The 26,588-nt window shown below is 39.1% G+C and overlaps 3 protein-coding genes across 23 annotated transcripts in view; 1 reads left to right on the forward strand and 2 right to left on the reverse strand.

The window, feature by feature from the left end:
- Window positions 1-768: 768 nt before the first annotated feature.
- On the reverse strand, window positions 769-8,887 carry zbtb14 (zinc finger and BTB domain containing 14). Of its 6 annotated transcripts, XM_008108685.3 has the most exons (4): window positions 8,016-8,188; window positions 6,699-6,788; window positions 4,862-4,941; window positions 769-4,279 (listed from the first exon to the last, which is right to left on the reverse strand). In XM_008108685.3, exons 3-4 carry the CDS (start codon window positions 4,862-4,864, stop codon window positions 2,936-2,938), a joined length of 1,347 nt encoding a protein of 448 aa, XP_008106892.1. In that variant the 5' UTR covers window positions 4,865-4,941; window positions 6,699-6,788; window positions 8,016-8,188; the 3' UTR covers window positions 769-2,935. The 6 variants fall into 6 exon arrangements, with proteins under 6 accessions (XP_008106892.1, XP_008106894.1, XP_008106891.1 ...); XM_008108687.3 differs by lacking the exons at window positions 6,699-6,788; window positions 8,016-8,188 and adding an exon at window positions 8,753-8,887; XM_008108684.3 differs by lacking the exon at window positions 6,699-6,788.
- LOC134298906 (uncharacterized) overlaps window positions 8,189-26,588 on the forward strand; it is a 76,620-nt gene continuing 58,220 nt past the window's right edge. For both annotated transcript variants that reach the window (XM_062980492.1, XM_062980493.1), the window contains exon 1: window positions 8,189-9,477. In XM_062980492.1, coding sequence (XP_062836562.1) covers window positions 8,290-9,306 — 1,017 coding nt within the window. In that variant the 5' untranslated portion in view covers window positions 8,189-8,289 and the 3' untranslated portion in view covers window positions 9,307-9,477. The remainder of the gene's footprint in view (window positions 9,478-26,588) is intronic.
- Window positions 18,489-26,588, reverse strand: part of epb41l3 (erythrocyte membrane protein band 4.1 like 3) — a 182,649-nt gene continuing 174,549 nt past the window's right edge. For all 15 annotated transcript variants that reach the window (XM_062980480.1, XM_062980489.1, XM_062980485.1 and 12 more), the window contains 4 exons: window positions 26,250-26,348; window positions 24,338-24,418; window positions 23,961-24,077; window positions 18,489-22,300 (listed from right to left, as the gene is read on the reverse strand). In XM_062980480.1, coding sequence (XP_062836550.1) covers window positions 23,967-24,077; window positions 24,338-24,418; window positions 26,250-26,348 — 291 coding nt within the window. In that variant the 3' untranslated portion in view covers window positions 18,489-22,300; window positions 23,961-23,966. The remainder of the gene's footprint in view (window positions 22,301-23,960; window positions 24,078-24,337; window positions 24,419-26,249; window positions 26,349-26,588) is intronic.

Consider the following 26,588-nt stretch of genomic DNA (forward strand, 5'->3'; position numbering starts at 1 on the left):
CTATGATATGCTTGATCTTCATCATCTTTTCAATGATGTATTGTTATTTTAAATTCTTTTTTGAAGAACAATAATATTCGCACTGACCCAGAAATGAGTGTTACTGAATTCAATTGCACTTTTTTTCCCTGAGGAAACATGTGTAATATTAAGCTGTAAATTTCCCTGGCATGAATACTCAATGGGTTTGGACCAGAGCTAATGTTAAGGAGAAAGAGGGCAAGGGGATAATATCTGTCAGCTTCCTCTTCACAATGCATTTCCTGCAAAGGTATTTTGTACTGACAGTAAAATGGTACAAAAGCCAAAATGGAGGGCTGCAGGAGCAATTGTAAGACTGCCACCTCCAGGGAGCTTCTGCTGGAGCAGAGTATTATCTATTAAAGGAATGGCCCATCCCTGGCAAGAGAGACAAGTGATACATCCATGCTTGAGAATATCTACGCTGCCTGAATATCCTTGCTTTCCAATGACTGTATCATACACTGCAAAAAATCCACAGAACGAATACAAGTGTAATTTATATGTTTTGTTATAAATCTGATACTGAGGTACTATGTATGGGCTGCCCTTTGTTCTACCACACCATAAACTATTATTTCCAATTACATAGAAAGGAAACTAGAGTTAATGAATGACAAAGTACTTAGTCAAAAAAGTATGCTACTTTTACCATTTGAAATTACATATCAAACCTTCCGATACCGATATATCAAAAATTAAAATGATTAATGCTCCTGGAAAAGGTAAATGGACACAACATGCATATATTCTAAAATATTCATGTTTTATTTACAGGACAATTTTCCAACTCTTGGTATTTTAAATATAACTTAAACATGACTATCCAATTGATGATTCACAATGACACCATAACAAAGACCAGTAGTTAGATATAACTTATTCTACTGCTTCAAAATGTTAGCCGTAATTACTATTCAGAAACGCAAAAGATTATTTGACACATTAATTTACAATCATTCATTCTAACCTGATGTTTAAAAAACTAGTACTTGTATTGTCCAATGTTACTTAAAATGTAATCTTGAATAAAAGTACATAAAAATTATGCCAAATTTGTTGGACATCTTTAGACTTCCCTTTTACTGAATAGAAATCCCATTCTACAGTTTGTTAGAAATGAAATGTTAATAATTGAAATAATATTAAAATATATAAAAACGATAATTCTTTATTTTGAATTAACTCAGTTAATTAACTTGAGGAGGGCAGGCTAAACAAATGGTGAAATAAATTTGTCATTCTCTTTTACAGTAAAATGCCCATTGATGGAAAGGTTGTATTCATTTCTTTGTGCCTTTACAGATATCCAGAGACAGATGTGGTACATAGCTCAATAAAGGTTGGCAGTTCTGTGAGATTTAAGCTTAATAGCTGTATCTATGAAGTGATGGCATTAAGCAGTAGGCCCAAGCACATTTACTAACAAATCAGCCCAGATGAAATCAGGACATACTTTGAAACACAGAATTAGGATGTTTATCTCCAAACAACAACTATCACAGATAAATGAAATATAGTTGAAGGCTGCAATCCTATACACAGTAATAAGAAATCATCACCATTGAATTCAATGAGGTTTCTGAGTAAACATGCAAGGCATTGGGCTGTTAAGACTTGTGGAATGCTAAACAGAATGAAATTCAGTTATGTAATATTATATTATGTTGTTAAAACGGAACAGCAATATGAGTTCTGAAATTCTTTTAAATTGCATCCCAAGAAAACTATGTTCCAACAGACCGCTTCATCCTGGGCTTCATGAAAAGACTATTCAATACAGTATTTGCTAAATTGTTAAGATAGTATCTTAAGTGAGTACCATTTGAGTGAGATTGCAGGTTGGTTCACTCTGAGAAAACAGAGGCTAGAATCTTGTGTGGGACCTTTTAACAGACACTGCAGATTTATACAAATGCTTTAAATTTAGAACACAGAAGAGTGCAATGTGTCTTACAGACTGTTCTGCTGCATGCTTACTTAGAAACAAGTTCAACTGAGTACCAATGTAAATGTGCACACGATTATAGCCTTGAAGTTTGTTGACTATGAAAAACAATGAAAGATTGTGATATTCTTAGTTACCATTTAGGATAAGAAAAGCAAGCAAAGTAGTCCCTATTGTTCAGTGATCACTGTAATGGATTAAACTAGAACCGGACACCTGCAAAAAGCGATCTGACAAAATACTACACATATTATATCATCATCAATTCTGATTAGAGGCCTGGAATTTAATGCTTCTTTTCTAAATGAGTTATTGCATTCATTTCAACCCATAATTTAAAGATTTAAAAAGTGTTGTAGCATAATTTACTGTATTTAAGCTTCTCAATATTCACTGATAGCAAAATCTGCAGGCAAACAAAACGAAAGGGCTTGATGTCAATCTGTTTTTGTCATACTTACATGAAACTAATTTCTAATGAAATCCACGAGGCTTACTTTCATGTAATAGTTGCAATCCAATGAATCCCTAATGGGAGTACATTTTGGTTGAGCCAGTTTTTAACATGACATATAATTTCTGTGGGAATTCAGGCATTCCCAGCATGACAGCAAACATACTTAGGGCTGGAATGCCAAACAAATGGAATTAAAAGTTGTTTAAATTTAAACATTTCATCTTAATTTCACTGTGCGTTGGAGTGTAAGGTCTTTTACTTCACATGCATAGTCTACTCCACTGAGATAGGCAGGTACTGAAACCTTGAGAGTTAATAAACAAATACAAATCAGGCTCTGCTTTTTCATTTGTTGCCCAACTCAAGGCCTTGTTTCCTGTTGAATATTTCTGGTGGAGTAGGTCTGCTATGAATTGTAAACGATATTTCTTACTCTGTAAGTCCTTTTAAATAATTTCTCTCAGCAGTGAGTTTATCAAACTAAACATTTTTAAACAGTAGTTTTACCCTTAACTACACGCTATATTTTCAAGTTGCTGTTCTGCCTCAGCAGCCATGGCTGCTGCTTGTAATTGTTCTGTTTCACTTTGGAGAGCACTGGTTGTTGTAACTTGTTTCCTTTCACTATGCATATTGTTCTCGTGTCTCTTTAAGTCAGACGCTTTGGCAAATGCTTTAGTGCAAGAACTGCAGACAAAGGGCTTTTCCCCTCTATGTCTCCTTTCGTGGTCTTTCAGGTGGGACTTATGCTTGAAAGCCTTGTCACACATATGGCACGCAAATGGCCTCTCATTGCTATGGACTCTCTCATGCTTCTTTAGGTCTGGAGCACGAATGAAAGACTTTCCACAAACTTCACAGCTGTATGGCTTGTAGCCCGTGTGAATCTTCAGGTGCTCCTTCAAATGAGCTTGAGTAGTAAAGCCTTTCGTGCACATTTCACAAACAAAGGGTCGATCAGCAGTATGAAGCTTTTCGTGTTTTCTCAACCGTGCCTCATCTGAAAATGTTTTACCACATGCCTGACATGCAATCTGTTCCCTGTGACCATAAAGTAAGTATTCAAATTTCATGTCGCCAGCTGCTGTTGTCCATGCTGGTGTCTGTTCATCCTTCACTTCACTGATGCCATCATTAAATGTGAGAGCTTGTGGAGTTTGTGATCCCAAGTCTTTAGTTTCAGCAGATTCTATGGACTCTACTTCCTGTCCATAGCAGTTTACCTTTCGAACCTCTTCACTTCCCAACTCCTTCAGAATTGCTTCCTGGACTCTTAAAGTAGCAGTTGGAGATTTGCCATCTTCTTGACTAGGAGGAGTTCCTTCCATTGTCATATCTGATGGGCTATCGTCATGGTCTCCAATTTCCTCAACCTCATCATCTTGGTTATCATTAGATTCAGCAATTGATCGATTTATTTTAAGACAGTACTTATTTTTTGACTGTGAATTATCTTCTGGACTAGATACATCACGTTTTTGAGAACAAAGTTTATCCAAAAATCTAATGCCAAGAATCTGACCAGAGGACATCATTAAATTTACGTCTTGTTTCTTAACTGAAATCTTGGCTGTGTACATGTAATTTAGCACTTCTTCAAATATGTCAGACCGAAGGAAATCGATTTCTATTACTGATGAACTGTCAACTTCCAGTTTTTTGAAAAGTTTTTTAAAGTAAGTACTGCAAGCAGCAAGCACGCATCTGTGAGCCCTAAATTTCACGTCTTCTACTACAATCGCTATGTCGCAGAATTCCCCTTCCAACCGCTGCTCGTTTAATGTTTTCAGAAACACAGTTTTGTGATCGTCGTCATTATATTTAATCGTTTCAGACATGCTGATGAAAAACTCCTGTAGAAAAATAATGAATTTTTATTTCATTATATGAAAAAATAAAAACATTGTGGAAAATATATTAGCTTTGAACTTTCTAAATTAATTTCCACAATGATTAAAATCAATTAATAACCTTTAAAAACAAAAGTGGGCACAGCAGTGGAGGAAACCTGTTTCATGCTTTTTTTAACAAAACTGTTAAGTGAATTGTGGATCACCATTATAAATATTTCAGAGTTTTATATCCTGAAGTTGTCAGGAGTTTATTCTAAAGTAAGACTGACAGAGAATGGAAGTCTACAATGCTTGATGGCCTTGCAGAACACACCATTTGTCTTTGCCCCAAGCAAAGATATCAACATCAGTACTGAGATCAGAGAAGAATTCGTCAGAGAGATGAAGAGAGGGGGCAAGAGAGACGAAGAGAGGAGGGCATGACATGAGCAGAAGATGGCTGCACCAAAGGCCTCTCCTTTCTCCAAAACCTTCCCTTCCCAAATTCATCTGTGAATTTTAAGGTAATAATCTAGTGAATTACATATTTTACTAAAATCAAGGATTAACAAAATGCAAAGAAAAATAAATGTTAAATTATACCATGAACAATGAAGTATCTTTTCTTAATATCTGAACAAAGTTTTGACAGCAGATTAACCGTTATCCTGAGGACCCTGAACCTGAAAGAGAAAATTTTGAGGCTTCTTAAGATAATATAATAACTATTAACGCACTCCTCCAAGAATTATATTTCTTCCACCCAACTCCATTTCACTCTTATAACCTTTTGAGATTGGCCAAAAGGCAGGAATTAGCTCAAGGTCATGCAGTTAACTTTATGGCTAACACATATTTCCTTGGTCCTTAACCAACTTTATATTATCCTACACTGACTCACACATCTATCTTGAATTTAGAGTTAGCTACAGAGGAGATGTTTTCAAGGAAAAAATCCAAATCTGATACTGAAGTCTGATGGTTTTCTTACCATTTTTTTTTTAAAAACTGTATTGTGTTATTGTTTGCCAAAGCTGTGGCTTCAAGCATTCAAATGTACATGCTGCATTAAAATCCAGGTGACAGTTAAACAAAAACCAAAATGCTAGCACTACTGTGAAAGGAAGACACAAGAATTTAGAACAGAACTTGTAGTTCAAATAAATTCATGCAAAGCACCTCTGAACCTGGGAAGCCAATAATACTTCCACTATGCCTGGCCATGCCATAGCTTTAAGCCTTTCATAGATCAGCAGGCACACCACTGAAAGTAAAATCCTATACATGTCAGAAAGCCTGCTGAATTTAGTGTGGGATAGAATACAGGAACACCCATCACCTTCTCTCTTAGGACACTTAGATCCTCAGGGGGACGCTTACTCCAGCCAGCCAGAACCCAACTGGCAACGGTAATCCAGATGACCTTTTCATTGGCTGCTCCAAGATTTTGGAATGACCTACTGAAAGAGCTAAATCAGCTGTCAGAATTCAAGGCACAACAGAAGACCTCTCTCTTTCGGCAGGCCTACCCAATCAATTTTAGACTGAATTTTAACTATAAATGTTGTAAGTATTGGTGTTAATCTTGTTCTGTGTATTTTAATAATATTATATTTTATCTGTGTATTTTAATTACGTTGCACCCCACTTCGAGTTGTGAGGAGAGGTGGATAACAAAATGTAACATTATTATTACTGGCTGATCTTGAGATCAGGCAGCAGAAGGAGGTGATTTATGGCAGCAAATGACGTTTCTGCCTATAGAATCATAGAGTTGGAAGAGACCTTGTGGGCCATCCAGTCCAACCCCTGACCAAGAAGCAGGAAAATCACAATCAAAGTCACATGCAGTCTCTGCTTAAAAGCTTCCAAAGAAGGCGCCTCCACCACACTCTGGGGAAGTGAGTTTCTCAGCTGAACAGCTCTCAGTTAGGAAATTCTTCCTAATGTTCTGGTGAAATGTCCTTTCCTGTAGTTTGAAGCCATTGTTCCACGTCCTAGTCTCCAGGACAGCAGAAAACAAGCTTGCTCCCCCTCTTCCCTATGACTTCCCCTCACATATTTATACATGGCTATGTCTCCTTTCAGCCTTCTCTTCTGCAGGCTAAACATGCCCAGCTCTTTAATGTCTGATAATATTAAAAGATTGTGATATCCTGCACTGCTGCAACTCTGTGTGATCATGCTTTCATTGATTTTTATCTATAGTTTTTAAAAAACAGTAAGATGTTCTACAAAATGAGGGAAACATGTAAGAAATGTTATATTTTTGACTCCTTGTGTCAACTTGCTTTCCTTTTTTTAAAAAAAACTTCTGACATGCAATGAGTAACTCATTTTTCTATGGCTCTCTAGCTCATTGTAATTAGCAAGAATATCAGGCTTGCTATTTGCCATGCCTAATAAATGGCCTGAAGGTTTTGTGGATGTACTATCTTACCCAAATACTGCTTTTCCCTCACTTCATGTTGGACTTCAGCAGAACTCTTGAGTTAACATTGCTGCATGAGATAGTGAAAACTTCAAGTTCCTGTGAGCCATAAAAATAGGAAGTAAAGGATTTGATTGCCAGGCATAATACAAGGATATAGATGTATACAAATATTTGTGGAAAACAAAAGACACTGATTGATTTGTTGCCTCTTATGCTTAATTCTTCTGCATGGCAGTGGGTTGGACTGGATGGCCCTTGTGGTCTCTTCCAATTCTATGATTCTATTCTTCTATGAATCTCGTAAAAGACTGTCAACATGATGTTTATGACTAGCGACCAAAACAAATCTCTGCAGATTAGGAGAAGTGTGAGTTCCAGCTGAAATGTCACATCTACCATCTCTAAAACCATGTCCTATCCTTCTGTAACATTTGTGATGCACCATTATGATTTCAAAAGTAACAACAACCAACTTGAATTTTTAAGCAATGCCATGACTAAATCACTTAGCTGTTGTTTTAAAAAGGAACCTTATTGTGCCAAAACTATTTGCAGGTGATTTTTAAATTAAAAAAAATAGAAATATGGTTGGTTGCTGTGAGTTTTCTGAGCTGTCTGGCCATGTTCCAGAAGCATTATCTTGGAAACTAGGCAAGGGAGGTTTATATATCTGTGGAAGGTCCAGGGAAAGAACTCTTATTTGTTGGATGCAAGTGTAAACGTTGCAATTAATTGCCTTGACTAGCACTGAACAGCCTTGCAGCTTCAAGGCCTGTCTGATTTTTGTCAGGGGGAATTCTTTGTTAGGAGGCCCTGATTGTTTTCTGACTGCAATTCTCCTGTTTTCAAAGTGATATTATTTATTAACTGTCCTGATTATAGGGTTTTTAAAATACTGGTAGCCAGATTTTGTTCATTTTCATGGTTTCCTCCTCTCTGCTGAAGGAGGAACACCTCCCAACAAAGGATTCCTGCTAATCAAGGTGATTAATTGCAGCATTCACACTTGCATCCAAGAGATAAGAGTTCTTTCTCCTACCCTGGACCTTTCATAGGTATACAAACCTCCCTTGACTAGTTTCCAATAAACCTCATAACCTCTGAGGATGCTGGCAACAGATGTGGGCGAAACGTCAGGAGAGAATGCTTCTGGAACATGGCCATACAGTCCAGAAAAACCACAGCAACCCAGTGATTCCGGTCACGAAAGCCTTCGACAACACAGAAATATGTTGCATTACAATCGGAACAGATTTGTAAAGGGTTCCTTTCCGATGTTAGAGTTGAGCTAAACAGGCCGAAAAAGCAAAGAGGCTTGCTTACTCGGAAGCGAAGGGGGCTGGCGGTAGCATCATCATCCTGTCTCCCAATCCTAGGCGTTTTGAAATGAGCCTACTACGGTACGTCCGCCTTTCTCCGGATGCGAGGCCAAGAGCGTGCACTCCCAACGTGCACGTACTAGACAGCGCAATTCCGCAGGCGGGAGAGCGAGCGAGCGAGCGAGCGAGTGAAGGAGAGAGGAGCGAGCCAGTGAGCGAGCAGAGCTCCGCGCCTGCTCCGTGCGAGTAACCCTGAGAGCGCGGCGTGCATTGTGCACATGCGCGCGGAAGGCTCGCGAGCCTGGCGCCCTGAGGAGGCGGGGCTGTGGCGGCGGCCACAGAGGGAGGGAGTCTGCGCACGCGCACGCCCTGCGCGCCCCTCCTTTTTTTTCTCCTCCAACGACGAGGCCTGGAGTTCGTTTGCTTCCTTCCTTGCCCGCGCGCGCGAGACCGCTGCAAGAGCGGGCTTCCCTTCCAACTCTCGCCCTCCCTCAGCGGCCGCGGCTCTTTCGCTTAAAGCAGGGCAGGGAACCGGATCAGGAGGAAGAGACCGAGCCTTTTCTTTCTTTCTTTCTGCCCCTTGGCCTTCCCTTTCTCTCCGGCCGCTCGCTATATTCGTGCAGAGACCGCCTCAAGAAGCGGCGCGAGACGAGTGCGCGGGCAGGCCTCCTCTAGGCACCCCCTCCCTTCCTTCCTTCCTCCCTCCCTCCTGGCCGCGAGCGAGTGCGCGCGCGCGCTTACCTGTGGGTGCCCACGCGCCGTGGGGAGGGAGGGGGAAAGAGGAGAAAGGGAGGAAGCGTCGCAACGGCACCTTTTTTTCTGGTGGGGATTTTAAAAAGGGGGGGAGGGGGGGAAAGAAGAACATAAGGGGAAATGGCGCGCGTCTGACCGTTACGCGAGCCTGGGAGGAGGCGGGGGGTGCGCGCGCATACATGCACGCACGCATGCGCGCACGCGGCAGGGGGAAGGTGAGGCGCGCCCGGAGGCGGGAACGTGCATGCGCGGTGCGAGCAGGGCGCGCCTCCCCCCAGCCGGGAGGGGGGGAAAAACAAGGAGGGCGGGCGCGGCTTGCGGAGTCCGTCGGCATGGAAACGAGGGGCGGGGCGTGGCGCGGGAGGGAGCCTGTCGGCTCTGCCCTCCTGTGGGGCGCCTGGGCTCGCGCTCGGAGCTGTTGGGCCTGTCTTTCGCGCGCCCTGGGTTCCGGCGGGGCCGCGCGGGCAAAGGAAGCGGGCCTCTCCTTGAGCGGCTGCTCCTCCTGTAAAGCAAAGCGCACGGCCGCACGCACGTCCTTCTGAGAGGCAGCCAGGGCATGGCCCAACGGGGAGGCGGAAGCCCCGTTCCACCCGTCGACACCCTGCTTTCCCAGAAGGGGTGAAGGCGCCTCTTGGGTTTGGCGGAAGACTGGGCCCAGACAGACTGTCCCGCTCTCCCTCAAGCCATTCAAAATACAACAGCTAAGGACAGAAGTAAGGTGCACACTTAAAAAACACCAGTGTGACATTTGATGAGGTAGAATTAATTTTCCCATGTTAATGTCATCGACCAATTAAGTCTTTCAAGGGCAAATGTTTCTCTTGTTCTGAAGGTAGAAAGGCATAATAATATAATAATAATATGAAATCCAGCATGTCTATCTTGTTTGCTGTGTCATACAATAAAATAATAATAATCATTTCTGTGATACAAAATCCAGCATATCTATCTTTTTTGCTGTGTCAGACAATGTCGTTGTGTCAATAATAATAACAACAACAACTCAGGGTGGCTAACATAGGCCAAGCCCAGGCAATCACAATGAAGCAAGGCAACACAAAATAAAACATTTATGCATAATAGCATGATCAAATAATAAAATAACAGGAATGGCATAAAGGAACATAATTTAAGAACAGAACAAGGATTAAACGAGGGCAAACTGGGCCAAAATGTGAGAGGTGTAAATTAAACCTGATGGGTGAGGTAGATGCATAAAGTACTGCATTTAATAGACTTGGGGGTGGGATAAACAGTGAAATTATTTCCCACTAATGGAGCAGAATAAAGGTGCATCAGGCACCGTGATTGTTGCTGATGGGTACCTATCATGGGGATTAATTATTCAATTAAAAAACCCTAAAATCAGGACAATAAATAAAAATCAACACTCAGAAAACAGGAATTCCAGACAAGAAGCAATCAGGGCCAGCTAACACCTCCCAACAAAAGATTCCTCCAGGCAGGAATCAGCCAAGCCTGGAAGCTGCAAGGCTATTCAATACTAATCAAGGTGGCCAATTGAAACATTCACACCTGCCTCAAACAGACAAGAGTTCTTGCTCCCGTCCTGAACATTTCACAGATAAATAAATCCCACTTGACTAGTTTCCAACATACCTCATTACCACTAAAGATGCTTGCCATAGATGCAGGCAAAACGTCAGGAAAGAACATGGCCATCTAGCCCGGAAAACTCACAGCAACCCTGTGATTCCAGCCCTGAAAGGCTTTGACAACATAAAACAGCTAAGGACAGAAGTAAGGCACACATTTAAAAAAAGCAGTGTGACATTTGAAGAGGTAGAATTCATTTTACAATGTTAGTCTCATCAGTTAATTTTTTCTAGGGTCTCTCTTGTTTTGGAGGTAGAATGGCATCTGTGCAGAAACACTCTTATTTTTATTTAATTTTCCAAAAATGTTAGTACAATTGCATTGCTACATTGATTGTACCCACATCTTTACCTCCCCACCCTGCCCCCGTCTACATATACCGTGTTTCCCCTAAAATAAGACAGTGTCTTATATTAATTTTTGCTCCCAAAGATGCTCTAGGTCTTATTTTCAGGGGATGTCTTATTTTTCCATGAAGAAGAATTCACATTTATTGTTGAACAAAAAATGATCATTTATTATATGCTGTACAGTAGTTGTCATCACAAACCAGCATAACCAGACAAAGTGTGAATCCTATCAAGAATTTCTTGTTACTACCATTAATTTCCATGTACAACACTCTATGGTACATACATTTCCTGATCCTGCATGCTCTGGTGTTCATTTCAGCGGGCATGCTTTCAAACAAAACCTTTGCTAGGTCTTACTTTCGGGGGAGGCCTTGTATTTAGCTATTCAGCAAAACTTCTACTAGGTCTTATTTTCTGGGGATGTCTTATTTTAGGGGAAACAGGGTAGCTGAAGAATACAAACACCCCTGTCACTTTTGTTGCTTTTAATTACTTAAATTTTCTCCATCTATATATATATAAAAGGGTAATGAAATCTCGGCCTAGGACAAAACAACAAAACTACACATCCCAGAAACACTAAACTTGGCAGCACAACCCCTCATCCATGCCTCTACGTTCATACAACAAAAAGAAAAGAAAAATAAAGTCCAAATTGGAGGGAGAGGAATAATTGCTTTTATCCAACTGCTGCCAGTTAGAAGGCTAAGCTCTGCCCACTTGGTCTCCTAGCAACCCACTCAGTCCAGGGGACAGGCAGAGTTAGGCCTCACTTAGGCTTCTTCCACACTGCCTATAAAATACAGATTATCAGATTTTAACTGGATTACAGTATATGGCAGTGTAGACTCAAGGCCCTTCCACACAGCTATATAACCCATTTATAATCTTATATTATCTGCTTTGAACTGGATTATCTGGACTCCACACTGCCATATAATCCACTGCATTTTATACAGCTGTGTAGAAGGGGCCTCATATAATTCAGTTCTTACCAGATAATATAAGATTATAAATATAATATGTAATAATTACTCTGATATAATAATACAGAGCAATATAATCTCTAAAATCAGGACAGTAAATAAAGAGCAACACTCTGAAAGCTAAGCCACAGCAACGCGTGGCCGGGCAAAGCTAATAATAATAATAATAATAATAATAATAATAATAAAACTTTATTTATACCCCACCACCATCTCCCTGCGTGGACTTGGGGCGGCTCACATGGGGCAAAGCCCAGTCAACATAGTTCACAGAAGTAACGACATAAACACATTTGCACAATATACACAAGTGAAAACACAGTAAGGTAATAACACAAGAGTTAATACAACAATAATAATATCAAACAACCACCAATACAATTCAATCAACTTCATAGGTGGGGGAACTGAGCAGCACCATATAGAGATAGCATCGACAGATTAAAATACCCAAATAAGAGGGACCTAATAAAATTCAGAATAGACTTATAATGAGGCTGGTGATCCAGTGCCTGTCTCAATAAAGGCCAGCCTAAACATCCAAGTTTTCAGTTGTTTCTTAAAGGAGGATAGAGAGGGTGCAAAACATAACAAAACATAATACAGTTGAGTCTCGCTTATCCAACCTTTGCTTATCCAACGGTCTGTATTATCCAACGCAATCTGCCTTTTAGCAACCAATGTTTTTGTACCAAATGTTATGATGTTTTGGTGCTAAATTCATAAATACAGAAATTACTGCATAACATTGCCGTGTATTCAAATGCATTTTCTGTCAGTTGTAAAACATGATGTTTTGGTGCTTAATTTGGAAAATCATAATGTAATTTGATGTTTACTAGGCTTGTCCAGAATCCCTCCTTATTATCCAACATTTTCGTTTATCCAATGTTCTGCCGGCCCGTTTATGTTGGATAAGTGAGACTCTACTATATATAAAAACAATTTAAAAAGATAGCATTAGTTAAAACATCTATATAAATGTACATTCAAGGGCACATTCCAAATTGTGATCCAGGTCTATCCATTATTCATCCTAATTTCATTTTACAGTTAGTGCTGCTTCTATGGCTCAAAGGCCTGGTCCCATAGTCAAGTTTTGAGTTTTTTAATGAAAAGATAGTAGTGAGGGAGCCTGCCTGATCTCATTAGGGAGGGCGTTCCACATTTAAAATGGAGTTATAAAATTAAATTGAAAGAATTAAAAGCATTTAGCACAATACTATGATAATAATTCACGTGATCCATTGTCTGGGCCATTCCAATAGTCAGTTGCTCATCTTTCATATCTATTGCACCGGTTCTCCAAAGGCTTGGTCACAAAGCCACGTCTTCACTTTTTTACGGAAAGTCATTAGGGAGAGGGCTGAGCTGATCTCCTTAGGGAGGGAATTCCACTGCTGAGGGGCCACCACCTAGAAGGCCCTGTCTCTCATCCCTGCCAGTCGTGCCTGTGAAGAAGGCGGGACCGAGAGCAGGGGAGCAGGGCCTCCCCAGACAATCTTAGGCTTCGAGATGGTTCATAGAGGGAATTACGTTCAGACAGATATATACACTATCTTAATATATAGCAGTGGTTCCTAACCTTTTTTGGACCAGGGACCACTCTGCGACATTAGTACCAACAGGGTTACGAATTGGTTTTTGGTCAACTTTAGATTTGGTTTGGTTATTTGGGGTGCTGATTCAGGAAATTGCATTGGATAGGCCACATCAGCTCTAGGTTCCAATATAGAACATATGCCATCCAGTAGTCAACCATTCTGGCCAGGAACCACTTTGACCAGGGACCGCTTTCCAACAGCTCTAATTACATATAAAGGCAGTCTCAGAGTTACAAATAAGATAGGTTCTGTAATTTGTTCTTAAGTTGAATTTGTATCTAAGTCATAACATATACATTTTAAAGTTTTAAGTCCAGCCAAATATATATATTTGTGTGTGTGTTCATTCTTTCTCCCTCCCTTTATATAGCTAGCTAGCTTTGGATAGTATAGGGAAGGGCAAACAGTCTTCTGGTATTTGTTTTGCTGTCTGCTCCTGTTCAGAAGATGTCATCTCACTTTCTGTCCCCATGATAATCGGGATTTTGAAAAGGTTGACTTGCTTGGTGAATGTGATTTCCTGCTTCTTGGCAGGGGGTTGAACTGGATGGCCCATGAGGTCTCTTCCAACTCTATTATTCTATGTGATAAAGCTTCAGTGGAGACACCTTAAAGGTAAAGGCTTCCCCTGACGTTAAGTCCAGTCATGTCTGACTCTGGGAGTTGGTGCTCATCTCCATTTCTAAGCCGAAGAGCCGGCGTTGTCCGTAGACACCTCCAAGGTCCTGTGGCCGGCATGACTGCATGGAGTGCCGTTACCTTCCCGCTGGAGCGGTACCTATTGATCTACTCACATTGGCATGTTTTCGAACTGCTAGGTTGGCAGAAGCTGGAGCTAACAGCGGGTGCTCATGCCGCTCCCGGAGTTTGAACCTGGGACATTTCGGTCTGCAAGTTTAGCAGCTCAGTGCTTTAACACACTTCGCCACTGGGGCTCCTTTTGGGACACCTTATCCCCATGATAACTCTTCCAGGAACAAATTTCCCTTCCTAGGCCTAGATTTCTCATACTTCCTCTTGTCCTACCCCAAATGGCTTCCATGAATTTTCAATTAGGTCGTCTTTTATTTCTCCTTTTGCAAATCTTAATTTATAGGTTAACTCTTTCTATAGTACTGTAACCCATATTCTATTTAACCAATTGGATTTTTTTTTTTAAAAAAGGCTTGTTGTGGAAACAAGGATTGGTGAGAAAGCTTCAGTGGTGACCTTTTCCTAATGATAACTCTTTCAGGAGTGAATTCCCCTTTTGAGAGGTAGATTTCTCTCACTTCCCATTGTTTCGCCCCCATTCTTAACTATGAGTTGTTTGTAGGTTGGGTGTTTGTAACTTGGGGATTGCCTATAGATGAGACTTAAAGTGTTTCCTGTATGGCCTAGTGGCTGTCTTGTTCAGTGGGTTTACTCTTTCAAAACTTAAGAGATAGCCAGATGCAGTAGAAATGTATAAAATAAAATGACACCTATAGCTTCTAACCCACTTCTCACGCCCCTCTCCTCCTCTATCCCTATTCTCTTTTGGTTCACTCAAATTTTATTGTATACTGTTGAAATTCAATAAAAAATATTATTTTTTAAAAAATGACACCTATAGCTGTGGGGGATTATATTCCAGGACCTGATACGGATACAAAGAAACAGAGTAATAGTGAACCCCTATTGAATGAAGAATCTATTGAGAAGCATACCATAGAGTTGTGGGGAACCTAGGAAATACCTAGAGATTACACCTTTCTAGGCACAATTAGGTCCTCCAATGTGACTGCATGGTCAATTTCTGGTGGAAGCATACTATAGAATTGCCTGGAGGTCCTAGGAAATTCTTATTTTGTCAGATAGATTAAATGAAACTGGGTTTTGGCCCAGCAAGTAGAACAGTCATACTGTACACACCTAGACCAGATATTAGTTCCCAAACTATCTGATCATTCATGGCAGCCGTCCCTATTCAGTTCAAGCCCAGATTGACTGTTCTATGGCTGTTATACTCCAGGCCTTTCCTCCCTTATTTGCCTTCTGTCAAGAGACAAACTTCTTTTGTAGCCTTTCTCTTCCCCCACCCACTCTATTGTAACATTCCCTGTCCTCTGATTGACTCCCACCAAGTAGGCTTGTCCAGCTCCTCAATTCCAGAAGTGAAAGGGTATTTTAATGCATAAAGTATGTGTCCTAGTCCTCATGAATCCTTCCCCTGTAGTCTTTTTATTCTGCTTATCCTTGGGTTTATATTTCTGGGTGGGTAAATGAGGCAGGTCTAGTTGCTAACCATGTACTCGTCTAGACTGATTCCAGATTTGCTGCCCTGCAATAAACAAAATTAGAGTTTATCCATCTACCAATGAGACTACATGTATTCAGGACTACAGTTTTCATGCTTTTGTGCAGTGCAAAACAAAGCATATGGTTACTTTAGTTTGGAAACTGTTTCGACAAAGCTGGAAGATCGTTCCAGGAAGGGATGATCTACCTAACTTATTTTCAAAGACCAGTCCAAGTTGTTTTTGTGTGCCTGTAAGTAATTTCCGGATTACAGCAACCCTAAGCAAAGCTGTCATAGGGTTTCCTTGATGAGATTTGTTCAGATGGATTTTTGCCTTTGTCTGGAGGCTGAAAGAGTGTGATTTGCCCAAATGGGTTGCACTAATCCTCGAGTCATAATCCAAGACGCAAACCACTATATCAGTGATTCCTAAAGTGGGTGCTACCGCCCCCCGGTGGGTGCTGGAGCGATCCAGGGGGGCAGTGATGGCACCTATTAGGACACAGGGGTGCGGCCAGAATAGGGGTGGGGCCTCTTCCCAAGTGCCGGAGATAGGGCTGAGCACCTGAGGCTCCTGTTAGGACACACAGGGGGCAGAGCTAGAGGAGTGGGCGTGGCTTCTTCCCAAGAGCCCAAGACAGGGCTGAGAATTCTATACCTCTCTTGAGGCACTTGTTGGGACACAGAGGGAGGAGCTAGGGAAGGGGGCGGAGCCTCCTTCCAAGAGCCCAAGACAGGGCTAAGCCTCTGTACCTTTCCTGAGAGGTCTTTTAGGACTAAAGGGCAGGGCTAGGGGCGGAGCCTCTTCCCAAGAGCCTCTGTATACCTCCCCTGAGGCGCTTGTTAGAACATGGGGGCGAGGTATAGAGGTGCAGCCCCGTCAGGCACCGCCCACCTCCCCCTCCCAGCCCTGCATCTTGGACTGGGGAGAGGCTCAGCCCCACCCTCTTGAGCAGGAACCACACCCACCCCTCTAAGACACGCCCCCTGTAATGAAGTATGAATTTTTGGTTTACAGATGTTATGTTTAATTGTGTGTTTGTGTTTTAAAAGGGTCAGTATTTCAGTTATTGCATCTCTGCACTCAGAGGTTGATTGCCATGGAGAAGTGGGCAGAGCCAACTGTCGTTTTGTGGAAGAAGTGCAGAGGTTTAAAAAAAACAGTTAGTCTGTGCTCTGATGAGTCACAGGGACTGATCCCAGGTTGAGAGGATCAGGGAGGCTCAATTGCTTATTTTTGAGCTGGTTTAAAATAAGTTTGGTGACTTATTTAAGGTAGTCTGTGTCCTGGTAAGGAACAGAGAATCTGTGATTGCATATCACAGGGTGACTGCGGTTTAAAAGCAAGAAGTTCTGAATACTTTAAACAAAAGTAGTGACATTTTAGGAAGTTTGAATCACCTCATTCTAGTATTGCAACTGTTAATCAAAGTGCCTCTTAAGTGAGAAACAATTTCGTGTAACCACTAAGCTCTGTGCCTGAATAAACTTGTTATTGTTCCTCTAACATCAAAGCTTCGGTCGCATATATTACAAATTGAGTGGTGTTACTATCTAAAGGGAAGAAGAAAGAAAACAAAATTTAAAAGGTCTCCTCTCTGAGTCTGTGGTGGCTGAATCTGTCACAAGTGGTGGCAGCGTTAATAAATCCTTTGTATTTGGTGGCAGCGTTTATAAATCCTTCACAATTGGAGCAGGGGTGGGATTTAAAAGGATTTCCCCTACCTGAAAGAGCCTTAGACGTTCGTGGCTCTTCGCACCCCCCTTTCCAGGGGGCACTGAGTAATATTTTTTCTGGAAAGGGGGCAGTAGGCCAAATAAGTTTGGGAACCACTGCACTATATCATGTTGTCCCACCAATCCTACTTACCTGATGATTATCTTAAGGTATCTCAGTTCCATATGGAAAGATAGGCCTTAACATTGTGAGCATTTTAATCAGAATGGTTGTTTTTATGCTTCCCATTTCCCACCACCTTCTGGGATTTAACAGCTCTTCTGCCTTTTTGTAGAAGTCGATTGCTATCACAGTAGTCAGATTGTTACTCCCTTCAGTTTTTGATGATGACCTAATGTATTTTATGTTTTCATTGTTTTGTAAAGCATATCTGGTATTAAGAAACATTAATAATGAATTGACAACCAATATTTCGTCCATTGCACCTTAAAATAATTCCAGGGTCATTGATTACATGTGCTTCTAGTGACAATGCCTGAGCCAAGAATACCACAGACTGTAAGCTGGACCCCTTAAAAGAAAGCCCATAAAATAAGCTTGCATAATGGCCTCTTGGTATCTGCTTGAGTTTGGTTTCAAGACCTCATGTGGGTAGCAAAATCAGTGGATGCTCAAATCCTATAATGTAGCAAAATGGCGACCCTTATAAAATGGCAAAATCAAGCCTTGCTTTTTGAATTTTTTTAAAAAAAAATCTCATCAAGGTTGAATTCACGGATACACTTCATTTAGCAACACCCTTTCTGGTACAAACATACTTTGACTTTTATACAGATAGGTAAAATGCTTCATATCTTGTTTCATCTCCTCCCAGTATTAGTAGTCCCATGGTCAGCCCTCTCTAGCAGTTTGCTGAAACACAAGTGATGTGGAGATCAGTCTGTTCTCTGCCTTAAGTGCAGGGCTTCCAGATCCTGGTTATAATTAATAGACTTGTACCTTTGTAGTATTTATTGACTGGCACATTATTAATTTCACCACTATATAGACAAGCTATGTGGCATCACCTTCTTTCATAATGAAGCAGGACTGCATTTTTTAAAATAATAAGAAAAGATTCACTCCTGCATAGTTTCATGCTAAGATAGAAGTCTTTAAACAAAGCTGATCTTGTTACAGTTTGTAGGGACTATATGTATACAGAAAAGACAAGACAGAGACAAATGGCAGCTTAGAAACAGGCAAGAGCTTTTTATTTCATCTGGCACAGAATTAAGCAGTCACCCCCCAAAACAATCTATGAAAAAAAACAGTTCCCCCCAAGAGGGACTGTCAAACAAGTTCACTAACATTGAGCCATCATTGTGTACCTCTTATTTTAATAGTGAGCACCCAATCTAAATAGACGGATCATATAAAACAATGTTAGTTTTTGGTAGAGTTGTTATTTTGGTATGCCATGCTAAAATAGAAACAACATAGCAAAAGCCTCTGACCGAAGTTTCTGTCTATTCCGTAAACCGTGCAACACAATCTTATTCAGGTTTATTCAGAAGTCGGTTCTCTAGTCGTATATTGTATTAAGGATTACAGATTTTGAGGGTCTATGATTTGTTTATTGAAAGCAGTTGTATCCAGTATGCTTTTCGTTGTTAACTTGATTTTGAGAATCCATCCTTCCATCTTACCACCCACTTCAAAATAACATTTGCCACATTTTAAGAACCACCTATATGGCCATTTACCTAGTTTTCTTATGCATGGATAAATGTATCAATTAATGGCAAAGGACTTACTTAGTTTGGCTGATGAAGGAAATATTTCTTGGGTGGAAATACGTTTTGATGAAATTCTTGATGCTTTATGAAGAATTGGAGGATAATACTCTGAGAAACATGGCACACCTATCCCATTAGTAGCTGCCACAGGTAGATTTTTTTTTTAAAAAGATCAATTTTGGCATGCACAGAGATGAACAGGTTAATTATACTTGGATTTTCTAGTCTAAAATAATACAATTGGAGAAGGATAAAACTTGAGAGGAGTGCTGAATGTTCATTAAATAACAGGTGACAATGACAGTTATACAGCTAAGAAATCTTCAACAAGAAATAATAATAAAAAAATTGGATAAGGGCTGCTTCCTAAATGATAGCAGTGGAACCTCTGTGAAACAGGAAGAAAAACATCATAGTAATGTTATCAGTCATCAGGTGGGAGAGAACGTGCACAAGAGAATAGAAGATATCCAAGCTTTACAGGTATGAGTAGAACATGAAAAACATACAGGACAATACTCTGCATATTTATTCAGAACACAATTCTGTTACATTTAGTGGCGCTTACTCCCTAGTATTTATAATTGAAGACAACGAATTCTTTAGACTGATACTATGTTACAAAATTTGGGGAGTTGTTTGGGATTTAAAATATTTCACTGAGGTAAGTGTATAAGATACCCCTGTCTGATTCTGACAAATACTGAGACTTGTTTATTAGAATAAGTCCGTGTTAACGTGAAATGGTCCCAAGAACATCTAAAAGACAAAACATCACTTTAACCCAAATTTAAAGCTTTTCTGGAGTTCCAGTAAAACAGGATTTGTGGAGCTGCCCTCAGCTTTATAGGACTCACTGAAATGGTAAAAAACCCAACATTACAATTGGAAGTGCATGAAGCCACTGGCAGGCTTGTATATAAGGCCACCCACTAACATACTGTTGTCCCAGTTTAGAATAACAGAGAGATGTCAATTTTATGAATCATCATTCATAAAATGATCATAGACATGCTGCATTCACTGTTTTTATGGTAATTCTAACTCTCTGACACTAGAAATTATGTTGGTTACCTGCTCAGGCCCTGTGTAAGTGTTCAGGTTAATAGTGTCATTGTTCATGTATCCCAGTTGGGTCATCAACAAGCATATTTCCTCATCCTAATTTTCTCCCCTTTGCACATTTCTTGTTAACACAAGGACAGTTTGCCTTTCCTGGATGTTTTTAAGAGTCAAATATTTCCTTTTCAACAAGTTGAAGCATTCCCTCTGCTGCAACTTGTTTAAAAGAGTCTATGTTAAAAATAAACTGGACATTTTGGCACTTCTGGGTTGCCCCTAAAATTGGAGGGAATTTTGGGTAGCCTCTGCTGCCTGTCTTCAGAGAGTCAGTGTACGATATTAGCACCTCATTATGCCAAAGTTGTCTCTACTGAAATGAACCTTTGGATGAGACTAAAAATTGAAACAGGTCCTGAAGTTCCACATTTGCGAAGAACTACCAGATTACAGCTGTCGTGTTTATATTTTTTCTATAGATTTGTTTTTCTTGATATATATATGTATATATATATATATATATATATATATTCTTTAAAAATATGTATTCCTCTAAATCTATCCTAAATAGTCTTTCTTCACAGAAGCGCCAGTTCAAAATTTGATGAACGCTTGGTCTTCACCATAAAAATGAACACTTCTGATTATTTATTATGCTTTTCAAAGGTCTATATAATGTATTCTATTAAATTTTCTCTTTACAAAAAATATCATAAGTGAACTACTGATGATTATCTAAATCAAAATAGCAAAGACCAATTTAACTACTTTTAAGACCCACTGATTAGAGTGGGAAAGCACGAAACACATTTTTAATTTTTCTCTTTGAATGAACATTTACATAGTTCTAGATTGTATCTAAATAATTTCTTGAAACAATTCTTTCTTGATTTAGAATATAAAATATTTTTTCAAGCTAATATCCCAAATAGTTAATTGATCATGTTCTTTGTTTAGTTTATAGGACACACATTACACAGCCATATAATACAGAAGAATTTAGAGGGCACTATTGTATGTACACAATTGTACAAGAAGGTATTTGTCTACACAACATTTTTTTCAGTCTCATTGCCTTTCTATGCATACCTGCCTAAGTATCATATTCTAGCTCATTAGAAGTACATCCACATTAAAATACCTTTACTATTATACAAATAGTATTAAAGTTCGAATACAGGGTTATTTTTAGACATAAACCAATACAAATTTGGGTGCATTTACCACTTTTATTTCACAATGCAGAAACATACATTCACCATGTGTTGTGATGTGACTGACAGTGTAATGAAGACATCATTTTTGAATGGAAGTGATAACCAATATCAAAGAATGTTTTAGTAGGTGTTCTGTACAGTTTAAGGCTTAACTCCGACCTAGATAGGAAACACTGACCAGATTTGTGAAAAAAACTTTTTTATGAGAAGAGAAAGAAATAGTTTTTTAACGTTATGCCAAATACTTCTGAAATGTTAATGAAAACACACATTTTTGTTAAAATAGCCACAGTGTACTTTATAGCATGAGGATTTGTAAAAGGGTGACTGCAAGATTTCTAATTTGAAACTCTGACCAATGCTAAAATAATAATTCTCTATTAAAGGTTTCAAATCAGGTAAACAAAGCACATTTTGTAAGCATTTAAATAAGATTAGAGTCCCACCATTGTTTATTGGACAAGAGTGATAAAACCAGATGAAAACAAGTGTAAGATTCAAGTTTGTTTACTGAATAAAATGAGTTATTGGCACATCTAACGTGATAAAACATTATACACAGTATCTATACAGCCTCTAGCATTTCAGGGTGCTCTTACCCTAAACAAAAGTTTTGCTGCTAAGAAACTGTGACTTAGACTTTTGATAAGTGTGAAGGCATGAACTGCTTTATGTGTAGCATGAGTTCATTGTTTTATATCGTTGCTGAACGTGCAGGTATAGATGGAAATGTTGTTAAGAAAAATTAAAATGCTGCTTTTTGTAATTTGTTGCTTCATGCAAATATTGGGTTACTAATGCTGAATCAGATTGCTGTAAATGGGACAATATTTCTGCCAGTGTCCTTAGTAGCAATCGACTGGTTCTTCCACACTGAAAATTTCTCAGGAGAAATGCAAGCCTGCTGGGTTATAACTGTGACTCCATGTAGGCTTCTGTATTCCCAATGATGTATATGATGGTTGTAAGAAATGTACATTACTCCTGTATAAAGAAAATGTAATTAAGTTCTAGAAAGAAACAGATTTTAAAATAATAGATAAATTGGCTATTATGTATCACAAAAATATGATGAGAGTTGCTAGTACAATTAGCTCTGTATAGCACACTGATTTAAAACTGTTAGTAGGAATGTAGTAGTGTAAGTTTGTATCACAACTGCATAATTTTTCTAAAGCAATATGCAGTATATAACACAACACTGTTTTAAGTTATTTTGAAAATATTCTGAGCCTTTTAAACGACAGGTGTGTATTTTACCCATAAACACATACAGCAATTAGGCCCAAGTTTTTAGACAGTTTGAAGTATAGATCACCAAAGATGTATATTTTGAGTCTTATGTGTGATCAATAATGGTTTTAGAAAGAAATAAAATGGAAGAATGCATTTGTTCTGTTAAAAGCACATACTTGACATAAAGAAGATCTTAGACCCAGTCTCTGGGGCTGAAAAATCTGGGTCTAAGACTTCAAAAAGCCATGGCCATAATATATGGCTCTGGACCAACTGCACCAATGACTTTATTCAGTGTGAGGCAGTAATTTATGTTCACAGTGGAGTTATCCAAAAAGGGCCAACAACTGCAGTATGTACAGAAAATTACTTATACCTGCTATTCTCAATGTCATTTTCTTTTTCTTTTAGTCCAGGACTGGTCTAAAGGCCCTGTTTGTACCCCAGAAGCCACTTTTTCCCCCTGAAAATGTATTTTTAGAAAGCTACGATAATAATTTTTTGAGAGTCCCAACTGTTTGCAAGTGAATTCGTTTATCAGTTTAATACATATTGCTTGAAATAATGATGATGTTTTGTATTGAAAGCTGGAAACCCATCTTTTTTCTCTCTCCCTCTCCCCTACTTTTTTCCAAACTACATTTAAAACTACTGACAGATGATGGGAGTATAAAGAGCTCTTGCACAGCATGTTAATCTGCACCACATATTCTAGCACATGCATACAGTAACTGCATTATCTTCAAGATGCCTTCTTAGCCAGAATTTGTCAGCATGCCTTTATTAAACATGAACAGACAAGAGAAACAAGATACATTACTGTCTCCTTTCAAGAAACAATGCCATTGTCAGAAACCAAACAGCCATGTAGAAACAAGGCAAAAAAGACATTCACATCACCACTTATTGTTGGTAGGCTAAGAAAAATATAAAGTTTAAAATAAATTTTGATCATATCTGGATAACTTTGAATTAAAACCCAAAGATCTATTCATTATATGATAGATTGCAGCCATTATATTTGCAAGCTTTCTCAAACAGCAATATTTTACAATGAAATAAATGATTTCCTTTCCCTACAAGCCAAATGCGCATTAGCAATCTTCAGGACGGGAAATTATAGAGCAACATAATGGATCATAGGAAATGCATAGCAACTAGCGAGCAGACATAAGCAAATAGGTTTCTTCTATTTCTCTAACTGGCATTAATAGAAAGTTGGGTGGGGGAGGGAAGAGCACTGTACAACAAACATAAGATTAAAATTTTGGAAATCAGTGTTTTCACAAGATGTAGAATAAATGCCAGAAAGAATAAATAGAAAGGGTTAGAGATGGATTGTGAAAGAAGAAATGGACGTTGTCACATGCCAGCCCATGAATGCCTGAGAAAAATCTTATCCTCTTACCTGTGGTCAATCTTCCCCATCTTCTGGTGTGATTTCTGTCTCTTTATGTACCACTACTTTGGTCACTGACATGTCAGGGTGCTGCTCTTTGGCCTCTTTAATTGCCTGAGCCAGCGCCTAGCCCAAGGAAACCACAGAAGGGCAAAAACAAGAAGGAGGTGGAACATGCATGATCAGTAGCAAGGTGAAGAGAGATTCATGGTAAATTACACAATTTGCAAATGAGGAAAAGTGATTCAAAACAGGAATTTTATAATTGCTCTAAATAGTAAACCAGTTAATTTCAATGGCATGCCTATACTAATGCTGACTTTTAAGTTTATGGCTTAAAAATCACCAGGTGAACTTAGGGATAGTTTCAGTAACATAAATCATACCTGATCATGATCAATGTCTGCGTCGCCTGTGATCACTATTCGTTTTTCAATTCTTGTCTCTGATATGCCTCCTTTTACTGTCTAAAGGAAAGGTGTGGGACAAATACAGGCCCTCAAGTAAGACTATTGTCCATCATTTAAGAACACAAATATTCTGCAAGACGTGTATGTCAAGTGTTTAAAAATAGCTGGCATTAATTCTAATATATACTATAGTACATTTTGGTACACTCTATTTATATAGAATACTTGCATACAAAATAAGACAAAATACTTCCAGGTGCAGTCACATAAAACAAGTACCACACTGAATTACTCAACACTTGCTCCCACTCAAGTAAAAGTACAATAGAGTCTCACTTATCCAAGACTTGCTTATCCAAGGTTCTGGATTATCCAAGGCATTTTTGTAGTCACCGTTTTCAATATATGATATTTTGGTGCTAAATTCATAAATACAGTAATTACAACATAACATTACTATGTATTGAATGACTTTTTCTGTCAAATTTGTTGTATAACATGATGTTTTGGTGCTTAATTTGTAAAATCATAACCTAATTTGATGTTTAATAGGCTTTTCCTTAATCCCTCCTTATTATCCAAGATATTCGCCTATCGAAGGTTCTGCTGGCCCGTTTAGCTTCGATAAGTGAGACTCTACTGTACTTAATTTTGAGCTGGGGTTATTTGTATTATGCCCTAGCATAGGTGGAGGTTATGGTACAATCTATTTTAAACTTATAGAAGCACCAGGGAGAGCAAAAATTGCTGCACGCATTTAATCACACATTCATTTTTCCCCACTAATTTTATACAATCTCTTCATGAAATTTGAATTATAAGTAAATTTTATTACTTTGAATTGATTGTTTCATCTTTGAATGCACAGCATGAAAAATGGCAAAGGCTCTATAGAAGAAACATCCTATTTTTATTCAATTTAAATGAAAATGATAATTTATGTTACCTTATATATAATTTAGCCATTAGCTTGGTATCAATAGGCAACAAAGGACTAGTGGCTGGGCTTTTTTTGTAGTAACACTTATAATGTTTTGAAATAGGTCTCCTTTGCATTTCCAAATTGTCAAGGACTTTGGAAATATATCATGCCCATGACTCTGCATACCAGAAAGTTTATCTACTGTTCACACAAATGTTTGCCATTGGTAACTATTTCTGCGGGTTCCTGTTTGTCTGAATCCAGAATATAAGACTTTCTGCTGAATGATTGCAGATAAACGCTACATAATAATAAGCTTAGGAACAAGATATTTGAAGGGTCCCTTCATCCTTTATGCGCCTGCTCATCAATCATCATGGCCAGAGGCCCTGCTATACATTCTTTCTCCACAGGGAAGATTAATGGAGGTCTGAGAGATGGTGCCAAACTGTAGATACAGTCAATATATGCTGTGTGTATGGATGGCTTCAATCTTTGCCCACTTTACCTATGCAGGGAAGAATATTAAAGAATGAATTCTACTCGGCTTCTTGAATGCCACTTCCTGGAACCAGATGAATCTTGATTTCAAGACCAGGTCCTGAAAGTACTGATTGGGTATACATCTGGCTTCCAGTAATATTCCTGGTTGGGATAGTATAATGAAGGGAAATAGTTATAGCTATCTCTGGATAGCAATTAAGCTGGAAAGCAGAAAAGCTTGGGGATGGATTCTACGCTCTAGCTGCAAACCCACAAGCTAGATCTGGCCTGCAAGCAAGAAGTATCCTTATCCTTTCCTTATAAAATGTGGTATGAAGGTCTTGTTAGCAAGCCATCTCATTCTGTTTACCTATGTAAGTCAGATTTAGGGTTAGATGCTAATGCTTTTGTTTTGTTTGTTTCAGCTTATCTTTTTTAAAAAAAATACAAAGCCAAACTTGTATAAATTTCAGAGATACTTACTTTGGTGATATGGGTTGTAGTTGTAGTACTGGTAGTTTCAGATGTGATTGTCTGTGCACTCATCAGAACCCCTGGTTCAGAGTCAGCACTGGGATCCCCCTATGGAAACAATACAGCGAAACATAGTACTGTAAAAAACATACTAAAGACTTGAAAGTGTATGTATATAGTAGGGAGGAAAATCCACACTAACTTAGAATTTAAAAGGCTAAATTCTTAGTGTTATTAAAAAAACATACAACGTGGCCATTTATTCAGCAATGATAAATGAACTGAAATATCATGGAGCAAATGCCCTTAAGTTTGTTTTTGTAACAGCAAGCTACAACACATACTGCA

The sequence above is a fragment of the Anolis carolinensis genome, chromosome 4 (assembly GCF_035594765.1).
Source record: "Anolis carolinensis isolate JA03-04 chromosome 4, rAnoCar3.1.pri, whole genome shotgun sequence".
In the NCBI taxonomy this organism is placed as follows: Eukaryota; Metazoa; Chordata; class Lepidosauria; order Squamata; family Dactyloidae; genus Anolis; species Anolis carolinensis.